The sequence below is a fragment of the Argopecten irradians genome, chromosome 4 (genome assembly GCF_041381155.1).
Source record: "Argopecten irradians isolate NY chromosome 4, Ai_NY, whole genome shotgun sequence".
Taxonomy (NCBI): domain Eukaryota; kingdom Metazoa; phylum Mollusca; class Bivalvia; order Pectinida; family Pectinidae; genus Argopecten; species Argopecten irradians.
This window is the reverse complement of record NC_091137.1, coordinates 8,308,162-8,326,718: the sequence shown is the minus strand read 5'-3', so window position 1 is coordinate 8,326,718 and position 18,557 is coordinate 8,308,162. Positions and strand designations below refer to the sequence as shown.

The 18,557-nt window shown below is 32.7% G+C and overlaps 1 protein-coding gene across 4 annotated transcripts in view; it reads right to left on the bottom strand.

The window, feature by feature from the left end:
• The window catches only part of LOC138320503 (sonic hedgehog protein-like), a 94,029-nt gene that overhangs the window by 22,361 nt on the left and 53,111 nt on the right, over nt 1-18,557 (bottom strand). For all 4 annotated transcript variants that reach the window (XM_069263495.1, XM_069263496.1, XM_069263498.1 and 1 more), the window contains exons 2-3: nt 14,993-15,252; nt 3,522-4,447 (exon numbers count right to left, since the gene is read on the bottom strand). In XM_069263495.1, coding sequence (XP_069119596.1) covers nt 3,522-3,821 — 300 coding nt within the window. In that variant the 5' untranslated portion in view covers nt 3,822-4,447; nt 14,993-15,252. The remainder of the gene's footprint in view (nt 1-3,521; nt 4,448-14,992; nt 15,253-18,557) is intronic.

The window sequence follows — 18,557 nt, the reverse complement described above, 5'->3', positions numbered from 1 at the left end:
AATTATTATTTCGACTTGATGATGGGAGCTTCAGGTTTTATTTCACTTCTTTGAAAAATGAATATATAGATATTAATTAATTATATATTGTATGTATACCAACCATATTTCAATCATTTCACAATGTTAATGTGAATTTTACAGTGAAATCTTGAAAATGAAAATAAAAAAAAATATTTTATAACTTTATTTAAATTTAGTTTTGGCACTTAACCATATGGTGATTTAGATTAGGGAGATAAGCTGTCGTTAACAATGTTTATATAAAGACTTGTCAAGAATAAGATGATGGCCAATAGTCAACAAACGTCGTGACCAGATATACGTCATGTACAGGGGTATATCGGTCACTTATTCTCGGTATAATAATCTTATTCTCTTATTCATCTTGATATTTGATTAAAACTTACATTTTTATTTGACACTATATTTAAATCGTCTATACACATTTTAGACGTATTATTGGATACAAGTTACTATTAATTAATGTAAATTGATTGGTGATTCCAAAACCTTTTAATAATAAGATAGCATAATAAAAAAAAATACGAAAAATAAAATACGTTAAAATAATCTTAAATTCGACAGGGATATTTACCAAATAATCTGAAAGAAGTGTTGTCAAGATGAATTAATGATGATTTTCTTTTAAATTTTTGCAGTCAAGACTTAATTTTACAACTTGTGAAAACTTTAAAAAGTGTCAAGCATTCTTAGAATAGTTAAAGTTATATTGCCAATGAAATCCAAAAGTTATACTGAACATTATAAAAGTTTAATTTATAACCTCATATACAATTTTTTGTTGAATCGTTTTAACGCTGTGATATATATTGATTCTAAAATGTAAAATTTCACGCACGTGATTAGAAAAATGTTAACAAATTATCATACGTTAACACGAAGTCTAAACATGATTGATTTTTACATTATGTAGTTTTCTTTAAAACAACGTCTTGTCTGCAATTTATTGTAAATTTCTCATTTATTATATTTTTCTCAAATATAACATTATTCTGATTGATTGTGTGCTGTTTTAATGCTTTGTAAATGCATTACGGTTTTTTATCCTTATCATTATAATGTTAATTGAACGTTCCATAGTTTTTAATATGAATACATGTATGTTTAAGCATCACACGGATTTGAGACGCTTCTTTTTTAAGTACGGTGTCACAGACTATGTCAAATATCGTCAACACGAGGACGATAAGATCTGTTTAGATAATGGCATGAGACAATTATACAGTCAGGTGCTGGCAATCGATAGGCACTGCCGTGTCTGTCACAAAGTCTATAGTTATTACTAATCGGCTCCTCCGGCTAACTCCCTCATTAAAATAACATTTATCATTTTCTTGCAAATATTCCAATTAGAGGAAACGGTATTTTAAATATCATCAACAAATCCTACATGAAAATATTAATCACAGATCCTATCTATCGTCTAGAAAATGTGTCATTTTGGAGAGTAGAGTTGTCGATATCTGTACAAGTAGTGAATGTTACGTAGGGATATCGGTTATTGATTTCAACGTTAGAAAATAAGGCTGTTATTGATTACATGGAATCAATTTTAAAACTATATGCAACTTGTCATGTGTCAACAAAGCGATAATACTTTCACAACCTTATTACGACTTTTATCCTTACAGGATATATAAATTCCTAAGCAATGTATTTTTGTGTGTGTTTCAGGTGTTTGTACTTATAATCAAAATCATTACAAAAATTTGGATTTTACACCTTTGATGTTCATAGTTAGAAGTTGATAATGCATCATTTGATCATAATGAGGCGGACGTACGACCTGGTATCACAAGGCTAATGACATCATAATCAAAGACAGGCTTTACTTTGCACAACGCTATTTATGGTAATGGAAGGGTTTAAATGGTTCCAAAAATAATACATCGATAATAATAGTAAGAAAATGTGCTGTTTATACCAAGCACGAATCTAAAAGACTGATGATCTCGGCAATGGTGTATAATCCTATTGACAAAAATATGATGAAAGGCCGAATAACTGTTTCGATTTGATATCGTTAAAGTATTTTTGAATTTTGTATTAAGTGCCACCAGCTCTAGCGTATAAAACTAGCTTCTTCATGATTTTTGAAGGCAACGCTGAACCAAGCCATAGACGTATAATTTACAATTTTTAGATGTGTGAAAATAAGCATTCATTTTGTCGCTTTGTTGTATTGAGTCTAGCGCCTGTACCTTGGGTTTTTATAACTAATGTGGCAATGGAGACCATCTTTAGTGTTCGTCTGAGGAGGATTTGTATACTTGGTAGATGTTAGATAGAGTGGTGACATTTACTGTTTAATGTGACCAAGGACGAAACATAATCAGAATGGCCGCGACTAGATATCCTACATAACATGCTGAATGGAATAGTTTGTATTCAACACTGCCGTGTCACATTAGGCCGCGGTCGCCTTCTTAAGAAGCACATGTTTAAGGAACTTTTTAATTAATACTACTCAAGGCACCCATAAACCTACCGTGAACCTGACATATTTTGACAAGTACCAGACTGAAATGTTTTGATCCTATGTATAGAGTGTTTCATACATGTCGGTTCCAATACCCTACACGGTCATTTGTCTGTAAGAGACAGTTTGAAGCCCAAACAATGGTTCTTTTGTGAGGTAATAGATAACAGATAAAAGTAATTTTGTTTACAATCTTAAATCTTCAATCCACAGTTTTCAATGTAAATGGACGTAGTATAAACTCGAAACTTTATTTGTCATAAACGATGAGCCATGGTCTTGATAAATTAGGATGTATTTTTGTCGTAAATTGAAAGTATTTTTATCTTTGATATTTGTAGTATGATTTATAAACTAGATCTTTTTCAATTTTTTAAAAATCGTCAATATTGAGGAAAGGTTCAACATAGAGCTTAATTTATTTTCAGCGAGCTCTTGATACTGTGTAACAGAGGACAGTTACAATAGTATACAAAACACTTCCATATTGCGTAATTTACGTTACAGACATGAAAGATAAAAGCCAATTTCATACTAGATATGATGTCATTTTATGTATTATGAGGCACATTCATTCATATTGGAAAAGTATGCAAGGTTTTTATGTAGAGTTAGTTCCTTATAATGATTTAAATGATTACGTTATCACCTAAACCAACCGTATGAAATATTCTATATTACGGAACTGTCTTCCTTAAATCGTATTAATGAAACATTGGTATTTACTGAGTTATAGTGTATGTCATTCCATAGTTTAATAAACTCATCACCTTTTTTTGAAATTGATTATTTACATATTAGTCTTTGTAAATGAGAAAAAAATTAATATAGCTGGTATTTCTAACTATTATTGCATTATTCAATAACTATTATTGCATAAGTCTTATACAGAATTTGTTGTTGGCGTCAAATCTGTGTTTTGATATGAAAGTTGTGTGATTCTCCTGGATCATTACGATTTCGTCTTTATGACATTATTATACAATTTTGAAGTGTAGTTATAGAAATGGTTACGTACCTGTGACATGATTCGGTCCGATCCATTGCCTTCTTCGTCCTTGAATATGATATTGGGATTATCGTTGGTAACCAGTTGTTTAAATTTCGGGTCGTCCCTAGTGATTGCACCTTCGCTAAGTCCACTAGCTCCTATTGTGTTTTCTGACAAATTCGGCACACCCTGTTTGTGGACTAAAGGAATCATTTTTGCAGGTCTTTTCCTTTTGCCGACCACCCGGCCACATTGTAGCGAAGAGCCAGTTAGGAGAAGGAAGACGAGTAATCCAGTGTAAAATCTGCGATAGGTAGGACTGTACATTACGGAGCCCTAGGTCTATTGTTTTATATCACACAAAATCCTTAATAAGAGAAACAAAATAAGAACCGTTCTTATATACACCTCTCAAGTTAATGAGTCACTTAATAAACATTTATTTTCTATATAAATTATATTTATTTCACTATAAAATATAAGATAATTAGCTGTTAGCCTTTCTTAGAGACATATTGGTCGGTGTTACAAGTCCAGTTCGCTACGGAAACCGATCGTTGAGACATCACAAGAAGATAATGTACCGCTATAATCCAATCAGCTATATCTATAGAAAATTCATGCTGTCTGTCAAACTTAAGTAACTAATTTGTATGAAGTAGCGATGATTTCTAACGTCGATGTGATTGATTGATGAACATTAGGTAGCAGCGGTCTATCGTAAGTGTAAGGTCGTCTGTGAGAGCTACAGCCCCCTGATTGGTAAGAATAATGTAATTAAATCACCTTCCTACCTAGACATATAAAGCCACTAGTAAAATCTTATTGGATCGTGTGACCGCCGACACTGCTGTCAAGTAAAAAACTGGCGAAGCTGCCCACTCTATTCTGGTCGGCGATAAGATCAGGACTCTCCGTCTGTCATGCTGGTTTGCTGTTATACAGGTGAGGAGCTGAAAAAGGAAAAGCGAAATAAATTCTTAAACTGTACACCTTTCACAGGTAAGGGGGTTAACCTAACTTCTGATAGTTTTTAGTGTGATTGGTGTGGTTTGGTTAGAGGTGTAGGGAGGGTCTACTGACCAGGTAAGGGGATAAGGTGTGTACATACAGGTGATTGACATCTTCACACAACAGAGCCCACCTCCACACCCAAACCCTATCTCAATCTCTAATGTCATAAAACAAAAGTTCCAAGATAAAACCTCCAATATATCACGGTTGAACAGGCACTCAATATCAACATATTTTCTACCAGAATGGCAATTAACAAGTCAGAGAATTTCTCTTTATATAACAACTTTCAGGCCAATTACCCACTAGTAGAGTAGAGATATTGTGTACTGTAAGCGAAACAGTTCGATACTTGGTTCCCACACTCACACTCAATCTTCGCACGATATTCAACAAACAATGCTTTATGTTAGACATCTATAAAATCTGTTGAAATCCATTTTGGAAATTTCTACGTTATACACTATAAGCTCGCAGTTTTAAGATATTATCTTACACACGTTAGATGGAAACTTTTATATTTGGAATTAGATATGTTTTTTCTACTGATTGATTTGTTTCTCGCCATTAAATAGAATATAGATTAGCATATATGATACATATAAAAGAACTATCAAATAACTAATTATCTAAAAATCATAGCATTAATTGTGTTAATATTTTAGAGAAAGAAAATATATCTTTTAAATATTTTACAATTTTTGCCAAAATTGAATGTTTCATAAATTTTGTACATGCCTTGCTTAAATAAAATGTTTTCATAGAAAATTTCATTACATCCCCAGCAATACAAAACTCATTTATTGTCATAATAAAACGAAGAAACACACGCTGTTTACTCATTTTGTCGCCAACCAATAAGAAAATGAATTAAATTTGAATGTAAAATGACATGCAGTAATGCCCACATCGATCGTTGATGCTAACTTTTCTAACAAAATCATTAGGTATTAGAAGTGTTCTAAGTGATTACTTCTTGTAGTTAAAAGTCTCTTATAGACAAGGAGGACGGCTAGCATGCATTATAACGCATTGGAAACTATAACGATATTAGAACAGCTATTCTATAAACTATATGTAGGTACAATCTAATTATTTTTATGAACTCCAGTATTAATTTTACTGCAGATGATTCTAAGATTCATTAAATTGATTTATGTCAAATATGTATTTAATGCTAGACTCCCAATTACCTTAATATGAACCAAATGTAGGCCTCCTAAATAATTCATCTTCACCACCCATAACCTTTATAATAAACTATTAACTAGTCTCCTACTACCGTAGAGATGTATTTCATCCCGGTCCAAAAATGTATATTTAGTCTTTAATGTGGGCTTAGTATACTTATATATAGTGTTATTTCACCAAGCCAATTTTTAAACAAATTATGTCTGTAAATAGATAATGTTTACCTACACTTTTTCTGGGCCCTATATATTTAATAATATTTGTCTCCTTCCATATTAATTAAAATTTTATGTATATTACCTATTTTTGATAGCTGAAACTTAACCTTTGCACACCATATATATTTAATTGATGATGAAGAAAGAATCATGCAGGTCAAACATTGTTAATTAACATCAATTGGATTGGGTATCAATGTAAGTAGTTTGCCGTTACGTCGTCAGGTCTCCTCCACCACACAAGTACACGAACACCAAACATTACGATGACTTGTAATAAGAAAATAACACCATTTGTAACACTTCATATCGTAGTCAGCGATAACAGAGCTATTCAGAAGCTCAGTATGACAGGATTGTTGAAAATTGATGCTTTATTTAATAGCATGTTGATCGCTATTCATTGTCAGGAAATAAATACTGTTATTTCCAAGTAAACATTCCTATGTATTAAACCCCCATACTAGTGTATATTGACCCATCCGCTGTTCAAACTTTCAATATTGGGATCGTTGGAGTATGTTAAGTCCCGTAACATTTATACAGTGGACAATGATCGTGAGGGTCAACAACGAACTAGGAAAAGAAGTGATTTGTACACATATCAATTTATCATAGCCGGCCACCGAATACGTATGGAGCGAGATACCTGTGATTTTGGTATTTATTGACACGGACTTTCGCCCTTGCTGATATTCTTGTTTAAATTTGTTCAAAAAAAATGACGTCATTGGAATTTACCACGGAAATTGTCGAATGACAGTGACCGTTAAATTATTATCCACAGGAAATAATTGTTATATACGGAGACAAAGAATTGATGATTAATTCTGACTGACCATAGCGTGGGAGGCAAGATTGATACAAAATATCGTGCTAAAGCATCATCAATTGTGAAATTTCATGAAATTGCGCTAAACGTTCAATGATAACCTAGCCGGCTGAAGTAACTAGAATTTTTTATGTAAATGATGCGTTATGATTATGATGAGAGTTAAAATACACTACAACAACAAGAGTTACTTTGCCCGAAAGTCAACAAAACGCAATGTTAATGGAAGACGCACTTTTTTAGTGAAGTTCACCAATCTATATTGTGATAGCTTCCATAACGTCTGACTACCTTTGTTGTCAGTCAGTGCTATGCGAGGAATGGCCAATCGTAGATCTAAACAATACATTTATCATAAAAACGAACCCAGGAAAAAAAGGCAAGAAGATTAACACCAAAGTAGCAAGCTAGTGTAGACGTTCACGGAAATACGTACATAGTGGATTTTCAAGTGAAGCGACTTAACCCCGCGGACCCTCTGGCACCAGGGCTAAGACGGGTTAAGCGGTAGCCACCAGATTATTATAGACACGGTATATAGACAGTTATGGGGTACACCTTTTACTCTCTTATACATATTTGTTTTAAGCGTTACGTAAGTGACATATGCATAATGAAGTAATATATAATTCGCCCTATATTGCGTAAAAATGATTTTATCAACAAAATACGGAAAAGTAAATCCACAAAATGTTCACTTGAATTAAGTTCTATTTAACAGTTTCGTAACCTTTCAGAAGATATTCAAAAGACAATTTTTCTGTATTTTCTATTTAAATAAATATTTCTTATCATTTTAATCATTTTTATTTTAGAGTTTGTAAAAATGGTAGCAATAGATTGAACTAACAAAAACATTAACAGTAATATGCACATATTTGAAATGAGGAAACAAATAATTTCTGAAATTAAATTGATTAGATAGTGATTGATGAGTACAGTATCATAAGTACAGAAAAGTAAAAGTGTGATTTTAGTAAGAGAGATAAGTTCTATTAGGAATTTCGTGTAAAGTTGATTTTTTTTAGATATTTATCTATCTACATTGTCATAAACAATTCGAGCACCGATTGTTTAACATAAGAGTGCAGAGGTGCATAAATCACGATATCTCTGTCTTTTGTTAATTATAGAACAGAAATATTAAGTATTACACGAATAATCAGGGTGAAAATAAACTCTATAAACCTCTAAACAAAATCAAGAATGTTTTATCTGAATTATAGGGGCCACTTTTGGGATATTAAGTTGAACATGTATAATTACAAACCCAAGATGATAAAATATTGATTTACAACATCTAAATATTACTAATACTGTATGGCATTATTTTTTTTACAAACATAAATAATATCACCAATTTAAACCCCCTACAGTTAAATATTTTTTTAATTCCCCAATTAACTGGAGGCGGGATTGTAAAAAAAACCTGTCGGGCCTCATGAGGGTATCAGACTGCTTACATAAATTGACATGTCTCTATCCAGAACGAGATACGCCGATAGGCCAATGTAATTTATTACCTATGCAACTGGTCGCTGTGCGGCGCAGTATGTAGAAAAACGCTAGGTTTATCTAGAATAAACACAAAGATTAGAGTCTTTTTACCCTGATAACGGCGTATCTTGTCATCCTTACTCTTAGCTCTACATGGTATGTATTTCAGACATTTAAAATCTTTAAGAAAATCACATTTAGGGAATTTTGTAATTTCCATTCTTCTCACTCTATATCTTGTAATTATTGTACTTATTCATTCTTCTAACCATTTTGTAACCGCATGCGTGTTAATTTCTCTCTGTCTCTCTCTCCCTCTCTCTCCGTCTATTTCTGTCTCTTTTCGATATTTCATACGACTTGATTTTAGAATCACATTAATGACAAAGAAAACGAAACAAATTAGAAATAAATAAATTTAAATCATTGATTAATTAACCATAAGTATAATGCTTATAATTTACATGAAAGGTAGACATTGAGAAATTACCAATGGTTTCCTATTATGCTTCCACTACCGAGATAGTATCTATTGTTACCACACGACAAATAGCTCCAAACGTATAATTAATGTAGGGTTTCCGTCAGGGAACACACCATCAATTGTGGCCTAATGAGAGGGGTTTACAGCCTCATTACCTACCTAACACAACTACACCCTCCAACTTACACTTTAACACCTTCTTAGACATGCCATTCACAGGGAAATAAATGCATTTACACATACCTTTAATACGTAAATTAGATTCTGCAATCAAAGTTGTGATAATGTATAACATCACGCCATCCCACAAACAAAGAAATTCATTTTGGTTTCCATGAGTAATGAAACAAGATTAAGCTCTCTTTTTAAAATGTATTAAATGCAGAAGTTCTGAATGAATATTTTCTTGTGTTTTTCTCCGATTTACGCTAAATCATTTCTGTCAGAAATTGGTATTTGAAACTGTCATAAAGCATTGACTCATATTTATAATCGACGAAGCATAACATTGTGGTACTCGTAGTAAAAAGTGAAAATCGTAGAATTTAAATAAGAAAACATTATCCTTTAAAGACGGTGGCAAACTGACATAACTGTGCGATATTTTTTTGAAACCGAAAACACGTCCACGATGGCTTATTTATCAACCTTGTTCATAACATATAAAAGGTTTTCACTGCTAGATTATTAAAATATCTTTTGATGAATGCAACTGAAAAATATATAAAACCCAACAAAAAATTAAGGTAAAAACTTAATTTAATCAATTACAATATGAATCATTATGGTACTATGTGAGCTCTTATATCAACCTCCGAATTAAGCTAACAGAAAACAGATCAAACATTAATATGTTTTCCTGATAACTTATATTCAAATTTTGTTGGCCTTCTCGATGTTTATACAACATGCAACATAACTAACTAACCAGTATCTAGTAAGTTTGCATTATTCTTAAATTAATACATAATTATTCAATAACAACGAAGCACTCTAAGTATATTACATTTTTGTAAGAGGCCATTCAATTCAACGACGGTACCTTAGTGGCCACAAATGAATGCAGAGTCATCAGTGATGGAGGTCACTCGATATTACGTGCGAATCTAACATTGAAGAATGCTTATTAATCAGGAAAAAAGGAAACTTAACATTACAAAGATAACTATCACTTGTTTCCAAATAATTTCTGTATTATGATGGTAAATCTAATGTCCTACATGTTTCTATAATAATCCTCGGAGACATCAACGATCTGATACTTTCAAAATAAATGTGGTAAGTCGCGCTTTCATATTTCCCGGCGACTCAAGGTTTATAAAAATTCTCTATTTAACAAACCTTGAAGATATTTTTTCTCGGTGTTGTTTAAAAATACACCGTTCTGAAACCTGATCTAAGACTGACAACCGAAACATTTTACTGCGTCTCAAGGAAAATTACCCCATTTCTTTATCCTAAAATCAAGTGAGTCTTTGATGACGCTTATTACTCACTTGGGTGCACGTCTTGATCTGCATGCCACGTTCAACATTCTGCAAATTCTGGTTTAGTAGGTATCCAGAAAGAAAAAGTTTAGCATACTTTTATCTTCTTTGTAAAGTGTATTACAGTACCGACGCCATCGGAGGTATAGATCAATAACAAAATATTCCATATATATAAATAAACAGAGGTAAGTTTGTAATTTCTTAGATTTCATAACCAACGAACGTGGTCGTTACAACTCGTATGGTGGTTGTATTTTCGTCACCAGACAACCGTTGTTTCAGTTTAATATTGTGTACGAAGACGATGACTTTAGGCTAGGTTAGATTAGGTTGGAGGTAACGAAATAAAAAGAAGCTATAGTGTTAACACTTTTACAATCGGTAAACTACCTTTCACTTAATGATAATTTGGCAGCAAGAAATTATTTTGATTTGAAAGAAAACATATGCTTTAAACTTATGGATGCGTTTTTGAGTTTGCCTAGTGCAATCTATAACACGCCAGCCCTTACAACAAATATAAGACACGTTCTGAAGTGCGATATATGCCATGGATATCACTATATCAACACATTATAAAAGTTCACAGAAACAAACTGATATTGATGACTTTTGAACTCCATGGTATGAAAACATCATTACGACACCTTCAGCAAAAAAGGGTCGGTGTATATTTAGTGACTGTGTTCGTAATCTAGCTACGATACCCTTACCTTGTAAACTGATCAGGTTCCCCTGGACGTCAAATACAATATGAAACATAAAGAACCAATGATGAAAAAACTCGAGTTGTGGTTTGATCGCCGAAGCACTTTTTATTACTCGTCTTTGCCTGTACGAATCAGTCCCTTGAAGAAATGATAACAATCTCACTCTGCTTTTTCACCCTCTTGGTAAAGACAGACATAGTCTTGTGTTCCATCGGTCAGACTTAAATGAACGCTCAGCTCGAACACTTTTCTGTGGTAATGCTATCCCGCATCTAGCCCCGCCCATTCTGTGCACCCCTTGCTCTGGGGCCCTGACTGGGTTGGCTGTGCCTATACTAGTCTAGCTGGATTAGCAGATCCCTGATATACGGGTATATGAATATCTATAATGTACAAGGCGTTCCATCTAGATCTAAAAGGTTAAGAGAAAACCTTGCATGGAGCCATTGTTTAAACGGTTTTCCGTGCAAACATGCGATAACGGATGCTTTGTTGGCTATGCAAACCTAAGATTCTGGGAAAAAACCAGCATACGTAACCCCAAATGTCTACATCACCCAAAAATTGATTGAATTTTGAAGTAAGAGGGGCATTATCTCTTTTTCCGGTTTTAAACACATCACATGCTGTGGATTTGACATCCATATGGAGTATTAACTGCTTAATCCGATAGCAATTTTAATTTACGAGTCGAATGTTTAAGTTGACAATGCAGCCTTGTTCAGTACAGGTGGATGATGAGGCTTACGTGACGCATTCAAACACCTTATGATTATCACAAATCACCATCTACTCTCTGTTTATATACTACAATCATTTATTTATATAAATAGCGTTTTACTGATAAAGTATGCCGGAATTTTCGTCATGAATCGCACCTGAACTCCGAGTTCTGTGATATACCTGGCAAATAGTGCAAAACAATTAGATTATTCAATATTCACAAGGCACAATGGTCCATAAATCATAGCGTTAACACGCTATACTAACCTCTGCTCCCGAGAACTTAACACACTATACAGTTACCGTTTTATTACCTACTAAGTGGTCTATAACAAACAAATTTATATTGGTTTTCAGTAATTGATTTGGATAAATCTATACCAACTTAAAACAACACACTACTTAGGGAAACCTGCAATACTTATAGACCAGACATGCTTTTGGTTCTGTTGTAACATAACGTATGTAAAAAAATCATTACTTGAATCTCACACACTAGCTAACATTGTAGGATCAAAAATAATAATAAAAACCTTTTTTTTCATTTCTCGTTCTTTCTATTTTTCCTTTTATCACTTTCACTTAAATGACTTTTTAAAGTGTACAACTTTTAAAATGACGCAATATTACCTAACGAGTAAAGTGAAAATCATCAAAATATTCTATCATATCAAATTACATGTTATTACCATGGTAATAATTGAAACGTAGCACATCAGTCCTTGGTCAAGGGTATCTAATTACGGCACTTTTTAAAATGAAAAATATTTGAAATTTCTAGCAATAAAATTGCTCCTGAAAACCTGTTAATAAACATATCAGATTTCGAAAAGGAATAGGGAAAGCATTCAAATGTGAAGAAGACATTTTTTAATAAAATTTCATTTTGGTAATAGTGTAGATATTTCCCGTCTAGTTAATAGTGAATATCTACAATCATCCGACAATCAGACATGTTTCATTTATAACACTACTGCGGTAAAGCCCTCCAAAATTTACAAAAAGTCCCGAATTAAGACGTACAATACTGATACTGGTGTATCTAAGGAACTAGCCACACAACACCTGGTTAGAAGAGAAGCCTTTTCACTTGACAGACCAAAGGACCCGTAAACTAAGGCCGTGCTTGTGTTTTATACGACGACCTGATTTATGGTGGAGATGCTTATCGACTTAACGCCAAAGAGAGATGTTTATTATTCAATGTTTAAACAAATATAATAAATTTTACTGTTGTTTGTCAAGCATCAACTAGCAGACTTGCGAAGGGTTTGGGTACATAGAGGACTGTTTTAGGTCCGTTCGGGTAGTTAATGTTTATCGGTGAGCGACATTGTACCGCGGTAACGGATACTCCAGCATACACAATCCTGAGCTCTGTATAAATCGAGCTGGACTTTAAGCATGCTCAAGTCAGAGTATGTGCCGAGTGCATTTATATTTGAAGATAAAGCAAATTTTGTATCAGCATGACAAACACTGTTCTCATATGTTTATTAAAAATATATGTTTACTTTTTTATGTTCGGAATGTCAACCGAATCTTGGTGTACATACCACGGGCATACAGTGCATTTCGTAATTTCAATGTTCTTCAGCATATACGTAAAATTGATACCTTTCTGATATTTGGTTGTTTAGTAGAAACCATAAATATACTAATATTTGCAATTGATGTACTTTAAATGCTATGTTATGGTAATACATTATGTTTGGTCTTAATCGGCCAAGTTATTAAGATAATCTAACCATCTACCTTTAGCCTTCTACAGTTGTATCGTTGTTTAAGTCGAGGTCGACATAGACAGTTAACATATTTTCATATTTATACAAATCTTGCTATTCTGCCTAAATTGTTTCAGCAATCTAAAGGAAGCAAATCTTAATATTTTCTCCTTAATTTTTTTATTTTGGCATGGTTTAACACATTTTCGTTTCTATTTTTCGTCAAAGGACTTCGATCCTGAAAGAACTTTTTTTCAAACAAGATTTTATTCTATTATAGATTTAAAAAGGTTGTTACAAATAAATTCAACCCCAGTTATAAGGAATCAATTAGAACATAAAACAGAAAAAAAAACCGTCAAAAGACATAAATAAAGATTTGTGACGATCAGATTGAAAGAACCACGGATTTGAGGCTGTAGCACTGGTAGTACCGACAGAACGTTCAAACCTGTCATATGCTCAATTTCACTTGAATGATTGTCCGTGGTAAAGTGTACTGTGCACCCACCAGAACGGGTTATAATGTGTAGAGAATGTGCTACATATCCAACTACGAGATACTGACAATATTATTAACAGTGCTTCTCTACAATTCGGACGACAAAAATATAACATATCCCTCCAAAATGCAACTCAAAGATCAAGTGCAGAGGTTTCTACGGTAAACAGCAGTTAAATAATTACGGTTAACGACAGCAACGTAAAAAATTGATCATGACATTTCAAATCGCTGTAGATGATAAAATAAAGTATATCCATGATCGTAGTAAGGTATTGTGTGAAAATATCAACTTCAAAAACAGATAGAGCACACACAAGGAGCGAGAACACTTGTTTGATTTACAACCAGAGAGGACTGAGCGGATTAACACGTTATGTTTGAAAATTGCATTCGATCAAATATATAACATGTCCTTTAGCTTACAAATGATAAAACAAAAACTCCCAAGATAAATAATATTTTTATTCAATCATTACATAAAAAGGTATGATCAAAGGATAATGCCATGTCATGCTTATAAGGTTTACCAAGTATATCCGCAAACGCTGCGGGTAAATATATTTCCGATTAATATTGTAAATTGTGTATGAAATACTTTGTTCTTTTGCTTACCCTTTTTTTCTCATTGAACATCTGTTTAATTATTGATGTTGTTAAAACATTATCAAAGAAAGACGGAATTTATATATATTTGAAATAAAAATATGTCACTAGGTTTTGGTAATTGAACTGCACAGCTTTTGATTTCTATAAAACTACAATAAATTAATTGGGAGCAACAAGGAACTAAAACAAAAGAAATGCTACTTCAACATAATTTCATTTACAATTGGCCAGAAAGAAATACATACAAATAAGTAGTTTTATCTGTTTTCTTTTCTTTCTCTGTCTATTAATGTGTCATAATCTGAAGAAATGTTGTTGGTTTTTTTCTTCAGAAATGAGAACGAATCGTATCATATTTCGCTACTTCACATTTTGTCAGAAAAACAGAGAATTGTAAAACCTATAGCTTAAAAATCTAAAGAAATGAAATATAAATATAGCTGACGGTAAAACAATGACATTTAAGAAGTTTGATGAAATTTTCACTGTGTAGAAAAAAATTACCTTCTGTGTGTGTTGATGCTATTCTTCCTCTGGCTGTTTCTGCTCAACAGGTGAGATGGCGTCTGCCTCCGACTGAACGCTTTAAGTCTATATATAGGTGCCAGGAGTTTGTCTATGAAAGAATCGGATTCTCAACGGTTCGTGCTAAAACGTTTAGAATATATTTTTTTTCTTTGACTTTATCGTCAGCATCAATTCTTTCTTCTCTTGTCTTCTTCCAAATATCTTCTACAGAAGTTTGGCGACTCGATTTGTGAAATCTGAAAGTAAAAGAGAAAGAAAACAACTTTTATACGTATGTATGAGAGGCTTTTGCATAATCTGATGATATTATGATAACAGAGAAAAGCACACGACAGCGAATTGCGTGTGATTGGTGTCTCTCAAACACAATATGTCGGTAAAGTCTCTGTTCCGTGTTTCCGTGGGTACGGCCTTCTATTTCATTTTTATGACTTTAATGAACACTTGAAGCTTTTAGCACCTAACCAACAGTTAACCATTTAGTTAGGATAGCGTTAAATTACTCAATAATAACCGTTTCATGATAAAGTTTCACACGCGAGTTAGATAAAGTACCCGCTCTCTCAGCTTCGTGGATTTAGTTTTTTCCTAAATTTGTTTTTTTAATATACAAGCTCTCGACATGCATACGCAATACCAATAACATTGATGTAATTGATGAGGATTCACAAAATTGGTTTTCACTTTGTAAATTATAGGTACAAAGGTGACTTGAACGAGTACCAACGTTAAATAGTTTCTGTGTTACCAACTTCATCATATAGATTCTACAACTATGCTTATAAGGTAACTATTATATAACTACTATTCATGGCTTAGCAAAGCCAAATTTCTAAATTTTGTACTTTGCAAGGTCAAAATGTAATATTTTGCCTTAAGCCTTGTTGAAGAACAGTTTACAGTATAAGTATTCTTATTTGCTCTTTATACGAAATATCTTGGCTAAGGATCAGAACAGTTAACATCCTTTCAAGAAATGATTTAGTTTTGAACTGTTCGTATGTAATGCTAAGACCCAAAAGTATGACAAAAGATGCCATCATTTCCTTTGACTCTTTACTATAATGGACTGTATCATTCTGAGTATTAGAGTATATACCAACATATAATGCATGATATATAAATACCTGTTCTATTATGAAAAGGATGTCTTAGCATGCATGAATAAAATGATAACGGACACAGCAAAGAAAAACATTTTACCATGTATGTCAACATTGATGATCAACACACTTTGTTTGAATAACAAAAATAGTATTTAATGCGCGGGTTTTGTGTTTGGCTAAATTGTATCAAGAACAAGTTTAATGATGTAAATGGAAATAATTCTAGTTCGCACTTCTTTAATCGCATTCCAGTGTAATTAAATTAAATATCGTAGATGATCGGAATTTCCATATTTATTTCGGCCATCATACTAAGCATGCTGACCCGTGTCTTGTGTATCTATTGGTCGCGAATCACGCCTTGTTATCGATTCCTTTACAGAGCTATATAATACAACTGTAAAGGGACCTGGCCAATTGTCAATTACACGTGAATATCATCTCACTCCGTCTATTTATATAACGATGACAGATTCTAACACAATACCTTGCTGCTTCCTTAGCATTGTATTCCTATATGTGTGATAAGGACATGTGTCAGAACAATTTCAAACTATTCATCATCACCACCACCACTAACATCAACATCGTCATCATCATCGTAATCGGGAAATAAACAACTGTACTAGACAAATGACACAATGAGCTGCGTATTTTTATGGAAATGAATTATCACTTTATACATATACATAAAGGGTCCTTCTGATCTTCATATATACACATTGTTGGTTGCTATGACCATTTCCCATATATAATCATATATCTAAGTTGTTTTTATTTCCTTCGTCATTTGAAAATACAAATAGGCATACAAATTTAATTACGATTTAACAGTAAAAATAATAATTAGAAATACATGTATTCGATATTTAAAAGAGAATTTCAAAATAAATAAATGAATCAATAAAATAAATAAGTAAATAAAGAATTTAGTCAAATTCACTAGCTTGTAAAATAACGACTATTACTGATATTTGTACCAATGAATTAATGCATAATTCCAAGGTACATGAAATTAATGTATAAAATCATACTGTCTTGTACAAGTTTAATAACAAATTTCAATAAAAGTATTATTTAGCTATAGTAAGACAGGTCTATACAATCCTAGTGTAATCAAGGCAAGCAGCGTCGGATGAATTGGAAAAGTTAAGACAATATAGCGAAACTGAAATCTACTGTAAATCTATATCTTGATATAGAGAAAAATTCATCTTTAATTTAGTTTTGAGCAGATGACTAAAATTTAGAATTGATAATTATAATAAAGAAATGTTTTGGTATCACCGATTCATCTTTGCTTTAATTCTTACAAAAACAAATACATGCACATCTTCACATATTCCATTGGTTAGGTAATCAGCTATCAGCATAATTTGATTGCCGTTTTTCATGATGTTGTGTGTTGTAAATGCTAGAGAGATTATTAAGAAGTTTTATTCCCTCATAACAATTAAGATATCCCCTTTTAGAATTGTCGGGAACAAAATGTTTCCAAACATTCAGTTTTATTAGCCGTTCACTTACTATTCCATTAATAATGATATAATTATTTTATGTAAATCTTGGTTTACATCAAACGTATTGTTTTTGGAATACACACAACTTCAGCTACCATTGATGAATTACATAATAACAGTACTGTATTACATTGTATTGAGTAATTGTCCTGGTTGTAACAAACGGCCTTGAAAAAACATAAACTAATTTAATATCAACTGTAACATACGCGATTGGATGGTGCATAATCAAACGCATCTTTTAAAAAAAATTTGGGAAACTACAATGCTGTCGAGACAATCGTATAACAACAATGTACATTTTCATAATTATTTTTACGTGTCTGTCTGATACTTAAAAAAGACAGAAAAAATCAACTATATGTGTGCAAACATAATCGTGGTTAGAAATTTGGTGAAATTTGCATGGTTCCCCATTAATTTTCTTATGCTAACAAATAGCATTGCTTATGTTATATGCTGTTATACAAAGGGTAAAATACATTTGACAGACTGCACTTCCGGTTTGTCGCTTACTAATTACTGTTATTTCTTGCTATATATAGGCTAGGACACATATAAATGGCTGCATTTCCGATTTTGCGTTATTTTTTTGTTACAAATTTAAAGGTATATATCAATGAAAAAGTAGCCGGTACGTTTTGAAGTTCCACTAGAATACTTTGCAGTTACCGGCAACCTGTATTCCGTTTGTTTATCGCTACCAAGACGTGGAGGGCTAATGATAGAATGTCGTAACACCTTTGTATTTCAGCTAGGCTTACTGTAGCCCCCCCTCTTTATGCGACATGGTTGTAATATTGCTTCAAAGGTTTAATATTATCAAACAGAAATTATACATGGCGTAAATACTTGTAACCACTGAAGCACTATACAGCGTGTTGTGATGTGAAATGTTTACTGTCACTTTCTTCA